General features: G+C 32.6%; 2 protein-coding genes across 2 annotated transcripts; one reads left to right on the top strand and one right to left on the bottom strand.

The window, feature by feature from the left end:
- The first annotated feature begins 8,316 nt into the window (after positions 1 to 8,316).
- Positions 8,317 to 14,265, top strand: LOC144563399 (agglutinin-like). Its single transcript, XM_078312903.1, has 5 exons — positions 8,317 to 8,535; positions 8,794 to 9,024; positions 10,389 to 10,589; positions 12,466 to 12,696; positions 13,905 to 14,265. The coding sequence occupies exons 1-5, from the start codon at positions 8,317 to 8,319 to the stop codon at positions 14,061 to 14,063; spliced, it is 1,041 nt and encodes a 346-aa protein (XP_078169029.1). The 3' UTR covers positions 14,064 to 14,265.
- Positions 14,266 to 14,972: 707 nt separating this feature from the next.
- On the bottom strand, positions 14,973 to 16,447 carry LOC144563490 (uncharacterized). The gene is made up of 4 exons (XM_078313007.1): positions 16,414 to 16,447; positions 16,075 to 16,332; positions 15,281 to 15,367; positions 14,973 to 15,163 (listed from the first exon to the last, which is right to left on the bottom strand). The coding sequence occupies exons 1-4, from the start codon at positions 16,445 to 16,447 to the stop codon at positions 14,973 to 14,975; spliced, it is 570 nt and encodes a 189-aa protein (XP_078169133.1).
- Positions 16,448 to 17,499: the final 1,052 nt, after the last annotated feature.

The raw sequence follows: 17,499 nt of genomic DNA on the forward strand, positions 1-17,499 counted from the left end.
TGATTATGTTGAATATTTGTTGAATTGGATGTATAATTTTATATGTATGTTGAATTTGAAATATTGTTTTTTTTTGTTAAATGTTAAATATTGATTCTATATGATTGTTTTATGTAGGGAGCGGAATTGGTCCGAAGCTCTTTGGACCATCTCTGTCCAAAGAGATTATTAAACCGTCCGATTCATATTGTGTTTTAATCAATGATGACGATGCTTCGACTCCCATTTTAACTAAAATGGAAATATTTTGGCTATATTTATTAGGTAGACCTGATAGCAAAAACGGAACCTTCCAGTTCCTTCCACTATTCATTACGGGTTGAGTTTTATGAATTGCTAATGTCTCCATTAATTCACATTTTGAGAATAGTAATTTGAAATAATAAAAGTATCTAGATATTTCCGAAGCACATATTTTGATCTCCTTTTTATCCGAATTTATCAAGGTTCTTTAGAAGAAGACTCTTTTTTAATTTTTTTAATTACTAACTTCAATAATATTTTCACTTAGTTTTAAATAAAGAGTCATGTAAATATGAAAGTGTATAGAATTTTAACAATAAATAAATTAATCAACTTAATTTGTCAATTATTAATAAATACTAACTGGTTTGCATTTGTAACTATTAAAAGATTAAATAAATGGAAGATGTATTGGAGATCTCCATTTAAAAAGTTATTGGAGATTTGAAAAGAAAATTGTTACCTAGATTTCTACTAGTCGAAACAGCAAGAAATATTCTTTCTATATGAGCACGTTCAATACATCACCGTTCAAATAATTGTATCGCACGGTTTAAATACTTCTTTGGACGGATATGATCCAAAGAGCTTCGGACCAATTCCGCTCCCTTTTATGTATGCTATGAATGTTGAATATTTTTTTTTATGGATGTGTAATATTGTATGTTTAATTACTGACAAATATGGATGTTAGCCAATTATACATTGTTAAAAAAAATCCAAAACATCCCCAGTTGTAAATAACAAACCATGTATGTTTCCAAAATCAAACATGGATGCCTTGTAGAAACTGTGTATAATAACAAGTAGTATATACACGGTTACTTTGGCCGTTTAGACATCACCATTCTCATCACCTTTTTTTGAGATCTTACACAGTTGAAGTCTATTAACCGTGTATGTTAGTACTATATTGATACGGTTCAGAAACTGTGTACATCTGTCCACCTATTCATACATGATGCTCACTGGAACGGTCGTGGAACTGTGTTATTAGTTTTTTGGATTGTGTATAGTTGTGTTTTTTGTACTAGTGATTAGTCTCGCTGTTCCTTATTCTTTTCTAAAAGGGGAAAAATTTGGCCAACAATACCATACTACCAACATTTGGGTTTAGTGGGTTTGAGATAAAGTCTCATGATTGATAACCTTTTTGGTTATCATAGATAATTTAAACCATATAACGTTATTTTTTTTTAATAATTGGTGATTATCAATTTTTATCAACTTTAAATTGTAATTTTCAGTAAAATATATGTATGTCAAAGATAACAACAAATACTTCTCAGAAGCAATGATAAATACTTTATGTTACATGGATAAATACTTCTCAGACATAATTGTCATTTTCAGTAAAACATATGTACATCAAAGACAATGATAAATACTTCTCAGATATAATGATAAATACTTTCTTGAACTTTGTTCTTGAACTTGTCAATAAGTAATATTTAATCAAATCAAAGTATTATCATGTCAGAGACAATGATAAATACTTCTCAGACATAATGATAAATACTTGTCAGAATAAAGGTAAATACTTTCTTGAACATCGATAAACATATAAATAATTGTTAGCGGGGATTGTTATTAAATGACAGTATAATTAATGCGGGGATTGTTATTAGAGGACAGTATAATTAATGCGAGGATTATTATTAAAAGGACAGTATAATTAATGCAGGGATTGTTATTAAATGACAGTAATTAATGCGGGGATAAATAGAAATTCTTAGCATAATTAATGGGGGGGGGGGATAAAAGACAGTTAAGGAAGTTAATTTGGAGAGAGAGAGTGGGAGGATAAATGGGGGGACAAGAGTGAGGGGAATGATATAATTATTCGGGAAAATTTCTAGTGTACCCATACAAACTTTCAAAATAGCCAATTTCCCCATAAAAATGCCATAATATCCAATTACCCCATAAAAACTTACAATCATTTCCTTTATCCCCTTTTATATATTCAATCTATTATTAAGTTATTTTAAATTTAAATTGACAAATATATCCTCCTCTCTCCTTCTCTTTCTCCTTCCCCTTCACTTTGTACTTCACTGCCTTACGCCACCATAACATTTCAGAGTCATTCAACAAAGGTCGTACGTTAAATGGACAAAATAAGGTTGCTTGATCCCACAGCTTCCAATAAGAAACGATTACCTTTCTTCTAAATAACTAATTTGGTCTAATCACCCAAAATTTCATATCTTGATTCCAATAGAAATGTATTCTTTATTTAATAAAATTCTTCGTCTCTGCTCGAGTGCTGAGCACATGTCATTTTATACACACGAATGAACAAGCAACAATAAATTTCACCTGATGAACATCATGTGGGATATTCCTTCTTACACGACAAATTGCAAACTGGTGCTTAGCTAGCTTGGTTGTTTCTAAGTTGTAAATTTATGATAAAAGAAGCAGATATTATAAGCAAAAAAACGATTGTATCAAGACCGTCAAACTTTTGATGATCTACTGAAGATTTTTTATTTTTTTTATTTGTCGCTCATATAAAGGAAGCGTCTAATTGTCCACCATTTGTCCACAGTTTTGACTTGCGCGAATACTGTAAAATTACTTCTACATGCTGTATAATTATACAATATATCACATAAAATATATCAGTTAATCACAAAACATCCAGCAACTATTTGAAGTGGTCCCATGATAGTTAGAAAAAGATTGCAACTTGCACAACAAGACAAAATAAATGTACTTTCAAACTGTACTTTCGGAAATTACAGTTATAGGAAGTTATTGGCAGTTAGAGTTAGTTATTAGTGGTTATTAGCGGTTATTGGCAGTTATAGAGTTAATTATTAGCGTCCGCACTGGATTGAATCTTGTATACTGTAAAATTGAATCTTGTATACTGTAAAATTGAATCTTCCACACAGTAAAATTTACAATTGAATCTTGTATACTGTAAAATTGAATCTTGTATACAGTAGAATTTTCAATTGAATCTTGTTCGGATGAGTAAGAAGTCTCTCTATCATCTATTTCTTTCAGATTTTCACAAGATGAATACTGTAAAATTACAAGATGAATACTGTAAAATTACAAGATAAATACTGTAAAATTAACAAATCAATACTCCATATCGCCTTTCTATCATCTCTTTCCTCCAGATTTTCACAAGATGAATACTGTAAAATGACAAGATGGATACTGTAAAATTAACGGGGCAGTACTATAAAATTAACAGATCAATACTCCATATTGCCTCTCTATCATCTCTTTCTTTCAGATTTCCACAAGATGAATACTGTAAAATGACAAGATGAATACTGTAAAATTAATAAGGCAATATTGTAAAATTAACAGATCAATACTCCATATCGCCTCTCTATCATCTATTTCCTCCAGATTTCCACAAGATGAATACTGTAAAATGACAAGATGAATACTGTAAAATTAACGGGGCAATACAGTAAAATTAACAGATCAATATTCCATATCGCCTCTCTATCATCTTTCCTCCAGATTTCATTTGAAATGCTAGATCTGTTACTGCATATAACGAAAACAACAAATTCAACAGAAATAACTTACTAAATTTGAATTTTGCCGTGCTCTTCAACAAAAACAACTTCTATTCGATCGCGCTCCACGATTGAAGGTTCCATTGCAATCATGTATAAAAAAACGAGATCGAGCCAGTAATCTCAATTAAAATCGACATTTCTAAGGGATATTTCTTCCTTAAATTAAGCTTCCTTAACCAAAACAACAATAAACAACTTTTAATCACATTGAACTTCCTTTAGGTCAAAAGAGTCAGTTCAACCGGGGGAGAAAGCTGGTGAGGAAATGAATTCGTTAGGGAGGCTTTATTGGTCTACTTTGGATGGCTTCGATGCTGACTTGAGGCTCTGGGTGTCTTTTCCTTTTATAGCGTAAAGAGCGAGCCAGATTCGGATGGAACGAAAGAAAATTCTATTTGATATAGTCAATTATTGAAGAAAAAGGCAGGGACCGTAAATGGTTAAAAGACATTTAGACGGGAGTGGATAAGCTTGTGGACAAATGGTGGACAAAACTCAGTGGACAAAAACCTTTTCTCCATATAAAGGGTATACAGATGTATAAAAATAAATATTCTGAATCCTAAAATTTCCTTTTTTCCATTGGCCTTATAAAGCCCATTTCTATTGACATCTAAAGTACTTCACGAGAATGAAAGATTAAGGTTTGTGACTCGGTTTGTATAAATCCTCGTTTAGTTTTATTGTACTTGGTATTTTAGAAAGAACGGCTAGAGAAAAAAAGATGAGGAGAAAGGGTATAATTATCAATTTAATTTTTAAAATAACTAAATAATATGTTAAATAAAGAAAAGGAGATAGAAGAAATAATTTTAAGTTTTAATGGGGATATTGGATATTATGGTGTTTTCATGAGAAAATAGGCTATTTTGAAAATTTACATGGGGATACTAGAAATTTTCCCTAATTATTATAATATAAAAATAGAGATATTCCTACAGATTTTTCCAAATAAAAAAGAAATTGTTATTTAAGTGTTGGGTCCCACATATATATTTATTGAAAGTTCCTCCACAATTGAATTTGAATGAACAACCAAATTGAAGGAATCAAAATTCATTTTCATCAGGTGGGTCCCACTTGACTTTATCTAACCAAAAAAATTAATCAAAGAAGGTCCCACTTGCGCAATTAACAAATAGGCCAGTTGTGCAGTTATAATTTGTACAACCAAAATGGTTCTGGAGATTACAGTTGCGCAACTAACGTGTTGGTTGCACAGCTATATATATTATGCAGACCCGATAAAATTGAAAATTTCCAAATAAAAATTGACTAAAAGTGGACTTTATATATATTAACTGAACGGTTTTCCAACAATTAATTTTTTTTTTCGTCATCTTCTACGAAGTGGCAAGTCCCCCTCTATCTATCTTTACCTTAAACAATGCAATAATAGCCGGAAGGTATAATAAATATGAGGAGGGTTTAAATGCACCCAAATTTTTGTGCACTCAAATGCACTCTATCTTTCAAATCATTTTTCTCCGTTTTCAAAGTCCAAATAGTCAATCCGAACTGTTAGATACGATCTATATATCAAGATGTGCTTGGAGACCAAATTTTATATTTTTTGGAATTTATTTACTATTTATTAAACCAATTTGAAAATCGCTGATCTAATGGACCAGAAAATATAAAATCAACGATTTTCAAAGTGGCTTAATAAATAGTAAAAAAATTCTAAAAAATATAAAATTTGGTCTCCAAGCACATCTTGATATATAGATCACATCTAACGGTTCGGATTGACTATTCAGATTTTGAAAACGGAGAAAAATAATTTGAAAGATAGGGTGCATTTGAGTGCATTTGAACCCTCAATAAATATATGTTGTTAGTACAACAACTTTGCATATAATTAATTTTAAATTATTTACAAATATTTTAAGTGATTAAGAAATTTCACAAACCATTTCACCGCATTGAACTCAATTGGTAGACACTAGTACATAAAACATGACTATACACAATCCGCAAAGCTAATGTCACACAGGTACGTGTCAGCGAGCATCGTGTATGAATAGAGGTACGTTGTACATGGTTACCGAACCGTATCTATATAGAATTAATATATGGTTAATAACAATGAACCGTGTCAGGTCTAAAAAAAGGCTCTAATAAGGGTTATTTCTATATGGTAGAAGTAACCGTGTACAATAACAAGGGCTATATACATGGTTTGTTATTTTGATAATCATATACAGTTTGTTATTTAGAACTGTGTATATTTTGTGCTTTATTTAAACGATTTATAATAGACTAGCACCCATATTTGCTAGCCATTAAACATATAATTAATATTACATATGAATATTCATAATTCAATATATATTCGACATCACAGCATATATAAATCAATCATCTAGCGAGATCTATAAACAAATTAAAACAAGTGAAGGATCGTACTCTATAGTTCATAAAAATTTGCACTTCACCTATACTGAGCCTAAGTTTTTGTATCAAACACCTTATTATGAGATAAAATTGCCAGTATTTGAGCTCAACCATCTTGAGATTTCTTTTTAGAGATGCTGCAACCAGTGAGATTCGATGACTTTGAAAATCACACGAGATATTTGCATGCACATAACATTGTTGCAACCACTAACCAGTTAATAACTTGACCATGCAATTAAAAATACTACGGTGATAAAATTAGTACTTTTTGAAAAAAAAAATTACACAATTTTTATGTTGAACTAGTGCAAGTTTCTTTAACTTTGGCGAACTCTTTAGGATTCAAATTCCCATTTAAAAAAAATGAGTACGAACAAATAGAAACAGTGAGATCTGTTAAGTGATAACATAGATGGCCAAAAAGAAAAAAGAGGACAGTCATTTGGAAATATAACCAACTAAATGTTGATCTAAACCCTTCTCGTAGTTGGCCTTTGTGGCTCTCTGGCCCCTTTGATTTGAGAAAGCACGAATGATACGTACTCGATTAATAACAAAAAATGTATTTGGATATTTAACATTATTGTACACGGTTCATTCCTTAAAACAGTGTATGTTCGGCTAAGAGCGTATACATTTCAGTATTATTAAATCGTGTACCTATAATCGTGACTTCCGGACATGGTTCGCTACTAACGGTCCATGTGTGTATGTTGATTTTTTTTTTTTTTTTGCACGATCACCTCCTCCCATTACACACTGTTAATGTGAAATTTTTTCACATCCGTGTATTAATTATATGCCTTGTATTGTTGCGTTTTATGTACTAGTACGAGTGCGGACATCAAAATTACTTTACAATATTTTTGTTTCAAGTCAAGGAAGTGCAAGCGATTAAAAATCCGTAAAAAAAAAATCATCACTCAAAATAGTTATAAATAATTTGACCTTCGTAGTTATTAATTACATATTGTTTAATAAGAAACTAAATATGTAGTGAAGTCTAGGGGTGTTCAAACGGTTCGGTTTGTTTGGTAATTATCCAAACTGAAAAGTTTCGGTTTAAATGGTTTCATTTTTTGGTTTAAATGGATCGGTTCGGTTGAATTTTTGAATTATTTCGGTTTAAATGGATCGCTTCGGTTTAGACTTTTCAAAACCAACTAAACCGAACCGACCAAATTATATTGGTTCAAGTATGGTTTATATTTTGTTTGGTTCAATCATTGCTTCCTTTCTTTTATTTAGTTTAAATATTTTAGAACATCTACATATTTTGTATGGAATTGAACAACTTGTGTATGAAGATGTGCAATTTTCGTTTATAATGACACCGATATGTTTACTTCAGTTTGAACAGAACAAGCCGAAATTTACTTCGGTTTATTTGATTCGGTTTTTAATTGGTTTATAAGTTTAATCGGTTCAGTTCAATTCTATTTTTGAAAAACAAAGAAAAATTTGGTTTGATTATTTTAGTTCGGTTTCAACCGAACCGACGGTTTGAATACTCCATTGAAGTCAATATGTTAGAAAAAGATTTAAAAGATGGAAAGAGGCCCATTCCATTGAAGTCAACTTGTGTATCAAGATTATTACATTTACATCTGTGATTCCGACACAAGGTCCCCAAATATGAAAAAATAAGGCAGAGCGAGTGAGGTGCAATTGAAAGTTCAAAAGAAATAACGAAACAAATTACATTTTTCGTCCAAATCTGTCGAAAGTAAATATTAGGTCCACGCTGAACCGCAACTATTCTATCTTCCGCTTAATGCGAAAATATTTTAATAATTTAATCTACCAATGTTTTTTAATACATGCAAATTGTAAGTTTCAAATGGACCAATTTGAAAAGTTGAAACATCTTTAGTATATATTATAGTCATCCAGAATCGCCTAGCCTACACACCAACGAAATCATCAAACGCAAACGCAGCCTCACTGGTGTGCTCTAGTTTTCGCAGAAATGGTACACGCTATTTAATTTCTTTTATACAAAGGTCAAAATGTTGCTTTTCCATGAATATAAGTGTTCAGAAACTAATTTGCAAGAAATTCCTGTAATTTATTAATCATCTTCTAAAATTACGAACTTTTTTGTTGTTGTGTTAATATAATGAAGGCCGTAATTCATCAAGTTCTGACAAAGAAGGTCGGGCCATGCGGCGGGAGTGGTGGGGAAGAAAGAGATATGAATACTGATGGCATCACTCGCATTACTAGGATCATTGTGCGCTCGGGCTATGCTATTGATTCTCTTACTGTACATTTTCTACGTTATGACACTGAAGAGCATATCGGGCCGTGGGGCGGAAGCAATGGAAATGAGCAAGAGGTACTACCTTTTTATATTTTGTATACAGATAGATTTAAACTTTGTGAGTGAAAATGTATACCACATTGATCCATTACCAGATAATAACAGAAGAATAAGGGAAAAACATAACATGTTCTCCTATATACTGTTACCCGGACCACTTGAACTGGTATTGATATTAATTGTACCAATGTGATTTCTAAGTTGTGAAATTTGATAGTAATGTTGCCACCAAGAGGGTAGTTTATGATATTTGTTATATGCTATTGGTCACAGGCCATCAATCTTGAAGCTTCTGAGTACATTACCTCCATAACAGGCCACATCGGTAGCTTCTCAGATTATTATGTTGTGAGATCACTTAAATTTGAGACAAACATGAGAACTTATGGACCATATGGTAGAGAAGAGGGAATTCCTTTTGAACTTCCAGCAATTGGTGGTCAAATTGTTGGCTTTCATGGACGCTCTGGAACATATCTCGACGCACTTGGAATTCATATCAAGGTGTGTAAAATTATTAATGCTGATAAAAGGCCTTTTTTTTTTCTTATTTCTGAAATTCATGTGAAATTCAGTTAGGTCTATTAGATCAACATTAGATCATGATGCAGATAAAATGTTTATATGCATATATATTATGTCTTTAATTACTTTTCTTGTCGCTATTAGTGTCCTCGGTTTTACATTTTCCTCTGTTACACTATTTTGAAAGATATCAAATGTAAGCTTTTTGTATCAAACGGTCTTAGTGACAATATTTTCCTTGAATTTCAATTAATATCGTATTAATTTGGATACATCAGAGACGTGCATGGGACAACGTTTGGCTCCTTGGTCTCATGCAAGTGGGAAAAAAGGTTTTAATGGCAGGGTCATTATTGGCCTACGGGCTTTCTAATAATAAAAAAAAAAAAAAAAATTGTTGTGCAAGTTTACATCGTCCTAGCGAGCTATTGCTGCATCTCACAACATATATTTATATTGGTTCTTTTGATAATCAACAATTTTTTTCTAAAATTAAATAAAATTGATAACTAAAAAAATAAATTTATGGATATATTATTGGCTTATAGCTAGATAACATAAAAAATAAAATTTTATGTAATTTAAGTAGAAAATTTTGACGAGAACTAGGGTGTTCTTAAGCTCACTAAGCCCCTTTATGACCTTAAACAAAATACCTATCAGGTTGGCTTCAAACGACAATTCTAAACCGTTAAAATCGATCTACTTCACGAATGATGCACTTTCATTTGAAATTTATAGAAGTTCTAACTAATTTAGTATAAAGTCGAGCTGTAAAAAAATGGTTTATAAGTTAATTTTAATGCATTAATTTTTATCATTTTTTATCGCTTGACTTTATACTAAATTAATTCAAAAATTATAAATTTGACATGTAAATACATAACTCGTGAGGTAGATTGGTTTTAATTTTTTGAATTCATCATATGAAGCCAACCCAATAAGTTTTTGAGTTAAGCTCACAAAGAAGCCTGATGAGCTTAAGAACACTCTAGTTCTACTCGAAAATTTTATATTTATACCAATCATACATTCATCATTTAAACATTTTGTAATTAATATTTTAAGTTTAGTTATATCCTCATCTAAACTCACTTGTTTTATTAATATCTTAATCAATTAAAAATACTAATTAATATTAATACAACAATAAACACATTTTTTCCTTTACCTTTAAACTTGTGTCCTCTCATTTCTTACGAAGCAAGTAAGATCAGCAATAATTTGGTGTGTAACCTACGCAACAAATCAATCAACAAACACAACGATTGATAATTCCATCTCCTCACTAGTGTGCTCTAATTTTGCCAGAAATGGTACGCACTTAATTTTTTTGTATGCAGTCGCCTCTGACAAAGAAGGTTGGGCCATGTGGCGGGCATGCTGGGTCAGTGAGAGATATGAATACCGTTGGCATCACTCGTATTGTTAAAATCATCATTCGCCATGATACTGCTATTAATGCTCTTACTGTACATTTCCAACGTAATGGCCGTGAGGAAAAAACCGGGAAGTGGGGCGGAGAGGGAGGAAGATTGACAGAGGTACCAGTACCTTTTACACTTTTATACTGATAGATTTTAACTTTGTGAGTGAAAATGGAAAGGTCTTATTTCTTGGTAAAGCGAAATGACCACACATTGCATCCATTACCAGATAATAACAGGGAGAAGAAGAATGATGTGTATCTTAGGTCTATGGTTTTTAGGATATTTAACTTAGTTTGATGTATCTTTTACTTTCAAAATTTATATCCACCCTACATATTTAATGAAAGATTGATTTCAAACGCACAATCTATCTTTGAAGTGATTTGGGTGACAATCCATAGAGACAACAGAAAAATATGGGTTCTTACAATTTCACTAATTAAGCTACGTACACTAGTGGATTTTCGTTGGTTTGACTGGTTTTGATTAAATTAAACAATTTCAGAAGTAAGGTAACAAATGGTTTTTGGATTGAATTCAAATTAAGGAATCTAAGGGCATTTGGCTTTCCTATCCATTGGTAAGTCAATTCACCTAATTTGTTCTTCTAATTATAACTGGATACGATAGGGTTTCTAATTCAAAATTGGTAACAAGTATCACTTCCGTGGCTTCATAACGTACCTAAACCGTTCATGTTTATCTGTTTAGTACTTCACCCTACAGGTTTAGACTATGAAGTTCTGCATAGCCTAAATCGTTCCTAAATACCGGTGCTTATCCAATCGGTATCTCACAAAAATACCTAGGTACAATTCTAGGTTCCCAATTAAACCCTAGGTACAATTCTGTAAGTCTTGGTCTAATTGTGGCCGACAATTAGAGGCTTTACGGTCTGTAATGTCTTCTAAGTCCATCTAGAATTGCGACCCGCAAAGTGAAGTTTCATGCATGACTCTGAAAATAGGAATCGGAAGTGGAATCCGTATGTTGACAGTAGAATCAGAATCGAATAAATCGGTCCAAATCAGCCGAATCGATAGGAAACTCGGATATATTTTTTTTTAAAATCCATGTTCTATATTAAATATTTTTGAAAAATCAAATAGTCCAAAATTAGTTAATAATATAAAATCATTGCTTGCTGATACTATTTAATGCAAATTTAAACATTTTTAGTCTTTGGTTTAGTAAATTTATTTGAGTATTACGAGGAATGCATTATGTTTGAAACTCCCCTGGGCCAATACGAAAATGACATAGTGCTTCAATTAGCAAGTTAAAATGAAAACAAATAAATATTAAATATAAAAAGGCATATTCAACTCGACCCATTTAAGTGAATCCTAAAATTTGGTCCCACCGCCCAGTCAGATTCTTCCCCATCTATGATTCTCTTAATTCGATTTTGTAAATAGTGCTCCGAAATTGGACAAAACTCAGTCGATTTTCCATGATTCCACTGATTCCACTGATTATACGTACAAAACTCAGGCCGATTCTACGATTTAGGTCCGATTCACCGATTTTCTACTTCAAACTCGCTTAAGCATGTAAATTGGGCAGAACTCAGCTCGGCACTGGTCGATTCCATTCCGACTTGGCCGAGTCAACTCAGAATCAGTCGATTTTCGAAACCATGGTTTCATGGCCTGCAATTTTATCTGGTTTTTTTCATGAATTTGGAATCTACAATTTTAAACCGTACTACGGCAATAACTTGAACTTTGGTAAAGACTAACTAAATTACTCTCAAAATCAACAAAACTAGTACAGTTCTGGAAGTGAACCTTAAACAAAAATTGAAATAATTGAGGCTTGTCACAGAACATGTTATATCCTACTTTTAGCATAACCACTTGAATTGGTATTGATATTGTACCAATACGACTAAGTGATGAAAAACAGGAGGGTATTTAATGATATTGTACCAATAACCTACATCAGGAGTGTATATAGTAATATTTGGTATATGTTATTGGTCTTGCAGTTCAAACTTGGGGCTTCTGAGTACATTACCTGTGTAACAGGCCACTTGGGTAACATCAATAATTCTTTTATGGTGAAATCACTCAAATTTGATACAAACTTAAGAAGTTATGGACCATATGGTGAAGAAGAGGGAATTCCTTTTGAACTACAAGGAATTAACGGGCAAATTATTGGCTTCCATGGATGCGCATCCCCAGAAGGTCTTTGCGCACTTGGAGCATACATCAAGGTGTGTAGAATTATTGTTGTTGATATAAAACTGAGATTCTTTTATTTATCATCTTTGAAGACAAAACTAAAAATCATCTTTTTTTTTTATAATTCCAAATTAATTTACCTGGTCTGCAGTTATAATATGCAGAACCAACAGACTGGTTGCGCAAATATAGTATGCGGGATCATTCTGACATTTAATGCATGCATAAATTATAGAGAATGGTTCCACAGATTATAACTGCGAACCTGGTAAAATTTTAATTTCTCAAAAAAACTGGTTATTGAGTTTATTTTTTTTTTCAAAGATGGTAAACAACAAAATTTCCGGATATAAAAAGGCTTAACATTTTTTTTTTTCTGAAATTCATATGCAATAAAGTTACGGGTAATTAGATCAGCGTTTGGTCATAAATTGAAGATAAACAGTTTATTTGCATGTGATTAAATTGTTTTGCATTTCTTGAATGTATTATCAGTCTCCTCAAGTTTTACATTTGTCCTCGTATATTATATAGCCTGCTAATTAATTCCGGTAATTATGTTAGTCTCAGCATCTTGTTGGTGATTGATGATTGAAGTATCATCTGATTCTCGTTGTTTATAGTTTAGAGATTTGATACCCAAAAACAATGATCTTGTAATATGTTTCTAGAAGGACATTTTGTTCGTGTTCTGTTAAATTATTTTTCTTTAAAAGGAAGGCCGAAAGTGGTTTGTTAATATTTTCTATTATAAAATATTTTATAAAAATTAATGAGTGAGGCTATGGTACTATATATGCATAGCACAAATTGGTCTGTACTGCAGATCGATATCTCCATTTTCAAAGTCCGGACAATTAATCTTAACCATTCAACATAATCTTCATATGAAAATATACATGTAGAACAAATTTTATATTATTTACAACTATTTTACTATTTTTTAGATAAGTAGATAATCACTTGATCTAAATATTGTACACCATTTAAAAGTAGCAATTTTCTACCAATCTAAAAAAATAGTATTTATATTAAAAATGTAAGTTTAGTCTAGAAGCATATTTCATATAAAAATATTGTTGAATGTTGTAAGGGTTTAGGTCGACTATTGGTACTCTGAAAACAAAAATATTGGTCAAATATTTTTGCATATAAATTGATATAATCATTTAGCATATAATAAATGCTAATCGTAATGTAACTGATTCACTATATCTTGTTGATTCTTTTGGTGAGGTAGGTTAATGCATTAGACGACTGGTTGCTCAGGTTGCGGCCAAATCATGGGTGCTTCCACAGAGGAACTTCTGGGATCTTCCGGTTTCTGAAGAGGAGCATTACTTTAAGCCTTAGCAATATTACTACGTGTAATATAACATGTTTTGGATTCCATTTATAGTACGAACTTCAAGTGAGGAATTCATCGATCCTAATCCTTGTTTTCATTGTTTATCTTTGTTTCATTATTTCATATGCATATTATGGATCCTTGCTCTATAAAGCAGGTCTGCAATAAAATAAAATATAGTTCGGGTGTACGTGGAGTTTGGTTTGTGCATGAAGCTCTTTTGCTCGTTTGATAAAAAATGTTATATATTGCTTTGTTCCTCATGCATTCAATATCACACTATTTTTTTTTTTTTTTAAGTAAAGGTTTGAGGTCAAGTTACTCAACTATTTAATATCCATTTTCGGATTACAAATTTGCAAGAGAGAGCATTGCCTTTACTACTAGACCAAATAATGGTTCTCCAATATCACATTAACTTATTTGTCAAATAAAGTTAATTCCATAATTAATAATTAACGACATGGTGTCAAGTTCTGAGCTGGGGAATTTAATCCCTGCACTAACACACATTATCTTTGTAAACCTTTACAAGTGCCTGCTACTGAAAACGATTTGAGGCTTTAATCCTCATTTCATTTTAAAAATTATGTTGTGGTATATAGCTATTGTCAAAATTATTAGAATAATATAAGAAAGAACAAGAACACAATCACTCCCATGAATCTCCCTTCCCTCCATTTGTTTATTTCAATCAAATATATATTTTTTCTTACATCGTTATCTCTCTGTATATAGAATATTTATATCCATCATGGAGGTACACAGCTGACCTTTCTTATTTAAGAAACAAATCAAAATCAATCTAAGCTTGGAAGTAAATTAATAATAAAGAAATGAAATAAAGAATATTTTGTCCAGCCATATATTAACCAAACAATCTATGTTGATTTCTTTTTTCATTCCCTTCTGGATCTGATGTGGCGTATTAGCTTGCAACTTCAACACTCTCCTTCAAGCTCATACGTAGATATCTGTCATACCGAGTTCAAATAGATATTCATCAAATGCCTTGCTTGATATCGCCTTTGTGAGCATATCTGCCAACTGTTCGTGTGATCTTACGAATGGCATTGAAATAATCTTAGAGTCCAATTTCTCTTTGATAAAATGCCTATCCACTTCAATATGCTTTGTTCTGTCATGCTGCACTGGATTATGAGATATATTTATAGCAGCTTTATTATCACAAAAAAGTTTCATTTCAGCACAGGGTTCAAAACCTAATTCTGTTAGTAGTTTTCTCAACCACAATAGTTCACAAATACCTTTTACCATTCCTCGAAATTCAGCTTCAGCACTGGAGAGTGCCACTACATTTTGTTTTTTACTCTTCCAGGTTACCAATTTTTCACCTACAAAGGTAAAATATCATGCAGTAGATCTTCTATCAACTACACATCCAGCCCAGTCAGCATCACAGTAACCGGTTATATTCATGTGTTGGTTTTTCTGAAAAGATATTCCTCTTCCAGGTGCACCCTTCAGATACCTAAGAATTCTTACTACTGCCTCCATGTGCTCTCTGCTTGGAGAATGCATAAATCGACTAACAATACTCAATGCATAAGCTATGTCAGGTCTAGTATGAGATAAATAAATCAATTTTCCAACCAATTTCTGATACCTTTCCTTATTTTCGGATTTTCCATCTGGGTCTATGTCCAGTTTCAAATTTTGAACCATGGGTGTATTTGTTGGCTTACAATCTATCATTCCAACTTTAGTTAGAAGATCAAGTATGTATTTTCTTTGAGAGAGAAAGATACCTTCTTTGTTGCTTCCATTCCAAGAAAATATTTCAAACCACCCAAATTTTTCATTTCAAATTCTTTTGACAATCTAGCTTCCAATTCTTTTATGTCCATATGATCATCTCCTGTAATAATCATATCATCAACATAAATTATTAACACATATATCTTTTCTCGACATTTCTTAAAGAACATCGTGTGGTCACATTCACTCTGGGTGTACCCATAACCTTTCATTGCCTGACAAAATCGACCGAACCATGCTCTTGGTGATTGTTTCAACCCATAGAGTGCTCTCTCCAACTTACACACTTTCATAGTTGTTTTTGGGTACCAATATCCAGGTGGGATATCCATGTAAATCTCCTCCTTCAGATCACCATGCATAAATGCATTTTTAACATCAAATTGATGTAGTGGCCAGTCTAGGTTTGCTGCAAGAGATAAGAGAACTCGGACAAAATTTAATTTTGCAACAGGTGAGAATGTTTCCTGAAAATCAACACCATACGTTTGTGTATATCCTTTTGCAACTAATCTTGCTTTGTATCTCTCAATTTTTCCCTCTGTATTGTATTTTATAGTATATACCCATTTTCACCCGACTGTTTTCTTTCCTTCTGGTAATGTTACTAATTTCCAAGTACCATTCTTCTCTAATGCATTCATTTCTTCATTCATTGCTTTTACCCAATTATGGTCTTTCAAGGCTTCTTCTATTTTTTCTGGTACATTTACCGAAGATATTTGGTTCACAAAGGCTTTCAAAGGTTCTGACAATTTTTCAGTGGTTGTATAATTAGCAATAGGATATCTTACTTCCTCACTTGTTCCATCCTCCGGAACGTACCGTTTTGGTGGTTTTTCTCGATTATTTATAGATGGTAATTTACAGAGAGTGTCAGTAGCACTTACCTCGGGAATATCCTCAGGAGATCTTGGCCCTTGTGATACTTGGTCGGATTGTATTACTGCATCACTTAGGTCTATCCAGAAATTCGGTTCAGATTGGTGATACCTCGCATATTTAGCCTATATTTGACTTGATTTCGTACCAAATTCACGTTCTAAATTGTCAAAATCATGTGCATTTCATTGATATATCCTTAGAATTTGGTACTGCTGAGAGTTTGTTTGTTTTCTGCAGGATTGGAGCAAAATAAACGAAGAAACGGCATTTTTGGAATCTCTGGTACGGCCCTTACCAGGCTTGGTACGGCCCTTACCAGGTTTGGTACGGCCCTTACCAGGTTTGGTACGGCCCTTACCAGACTTAGCCGATCCAGCCTCCCTCCCATCTTGTACGGCCTAGCTGTACCACTTTGGTACGGGCCGTACAACTTTGGTACGGGCCGTACATAGATGCCGCCTGACAGAATTCAAATCTTGGTAGAGGCTATTTAAAGCGAGGGATCTCTCCATTTTCGATATACACATTCCATTCCAGATTGAGAGCTCAGAGAAAGAGAGAAAGAGAGCAAAGGAGCAAGGAGAGAAGAAGAAGGAAGAGGAAGAGGCGAAAATCGACGGATCAACCCCTTCTCCACTCCCGATCTTCGATCTAGTTCTATCATGCCTCTCTTTATCTCTTTATTTGTATTTCTGGACAGATCTATGACTTGTGAGTAGTTGATCATTATTTCTAGGGTTTGTAGATGGATTTTCTTGATTTGTGTTGCTTTTCTTGATTTGGATCTTGTATGAACTCTTTTGATTGTATTGATTGTGTATTT

The sequence above is a fragment of the Carex rostrata genome, chromosome 1, assembly GCF_964058835.1.
Source record: "Carex rostrata chromosome 1, lpCarRost1.2, whole genome shotgun sequence".
NCBI lineage: Eukaryota > Viridiplantae > Streptophyta > Magnoliopsida > Poales > Cyperaceae > Carex > Carex rostrata.

Bases quoted from the DNA above. Each gene is read 5' to 3' on its own strand.
- LOC144563399 (XM_078312903.1), top strand. From the start codon at position 8,317: ATGAAGGCCGTAATTCATCAAGTTCTGACAAAGAAGGTCGGGCCATGC. The intron at 8,536-8,793 runs GTACTACCTTTT...TATTGGTCACAG, and splicing joins GCAATGGAAATGAGCAAGAG to GCCATCAATCTTGAAGCTTC. The intron at 12,697-13,904 runs GTGTGTAGAATT...TTGGTGAGGTAG, and splicing joins CACTTGGAGCATACATCAAG to GTTAATGCATTAGACGACTG.
- LOC144563490 (XM_078313007.1), bottom strand. From the start codon at position 16,447: ATGAATGAAGAAATGAATGCATTAGAGAAGAATG. The intron at 16,333-16,413 runs GTACTTGGAAAT...AATACAATACAG, and splicing joins GAATGCATTAGAGAAGAATG to AGGGAAAAATTGAGAGATAC. The intron at 15,368-16,074 runs GTAAGTTGGAGA...TTACCTTTGTAG, and splicing joins AAAAACAACTATGAAAGTGT to GTGAAAAATTGGTAACCTGG.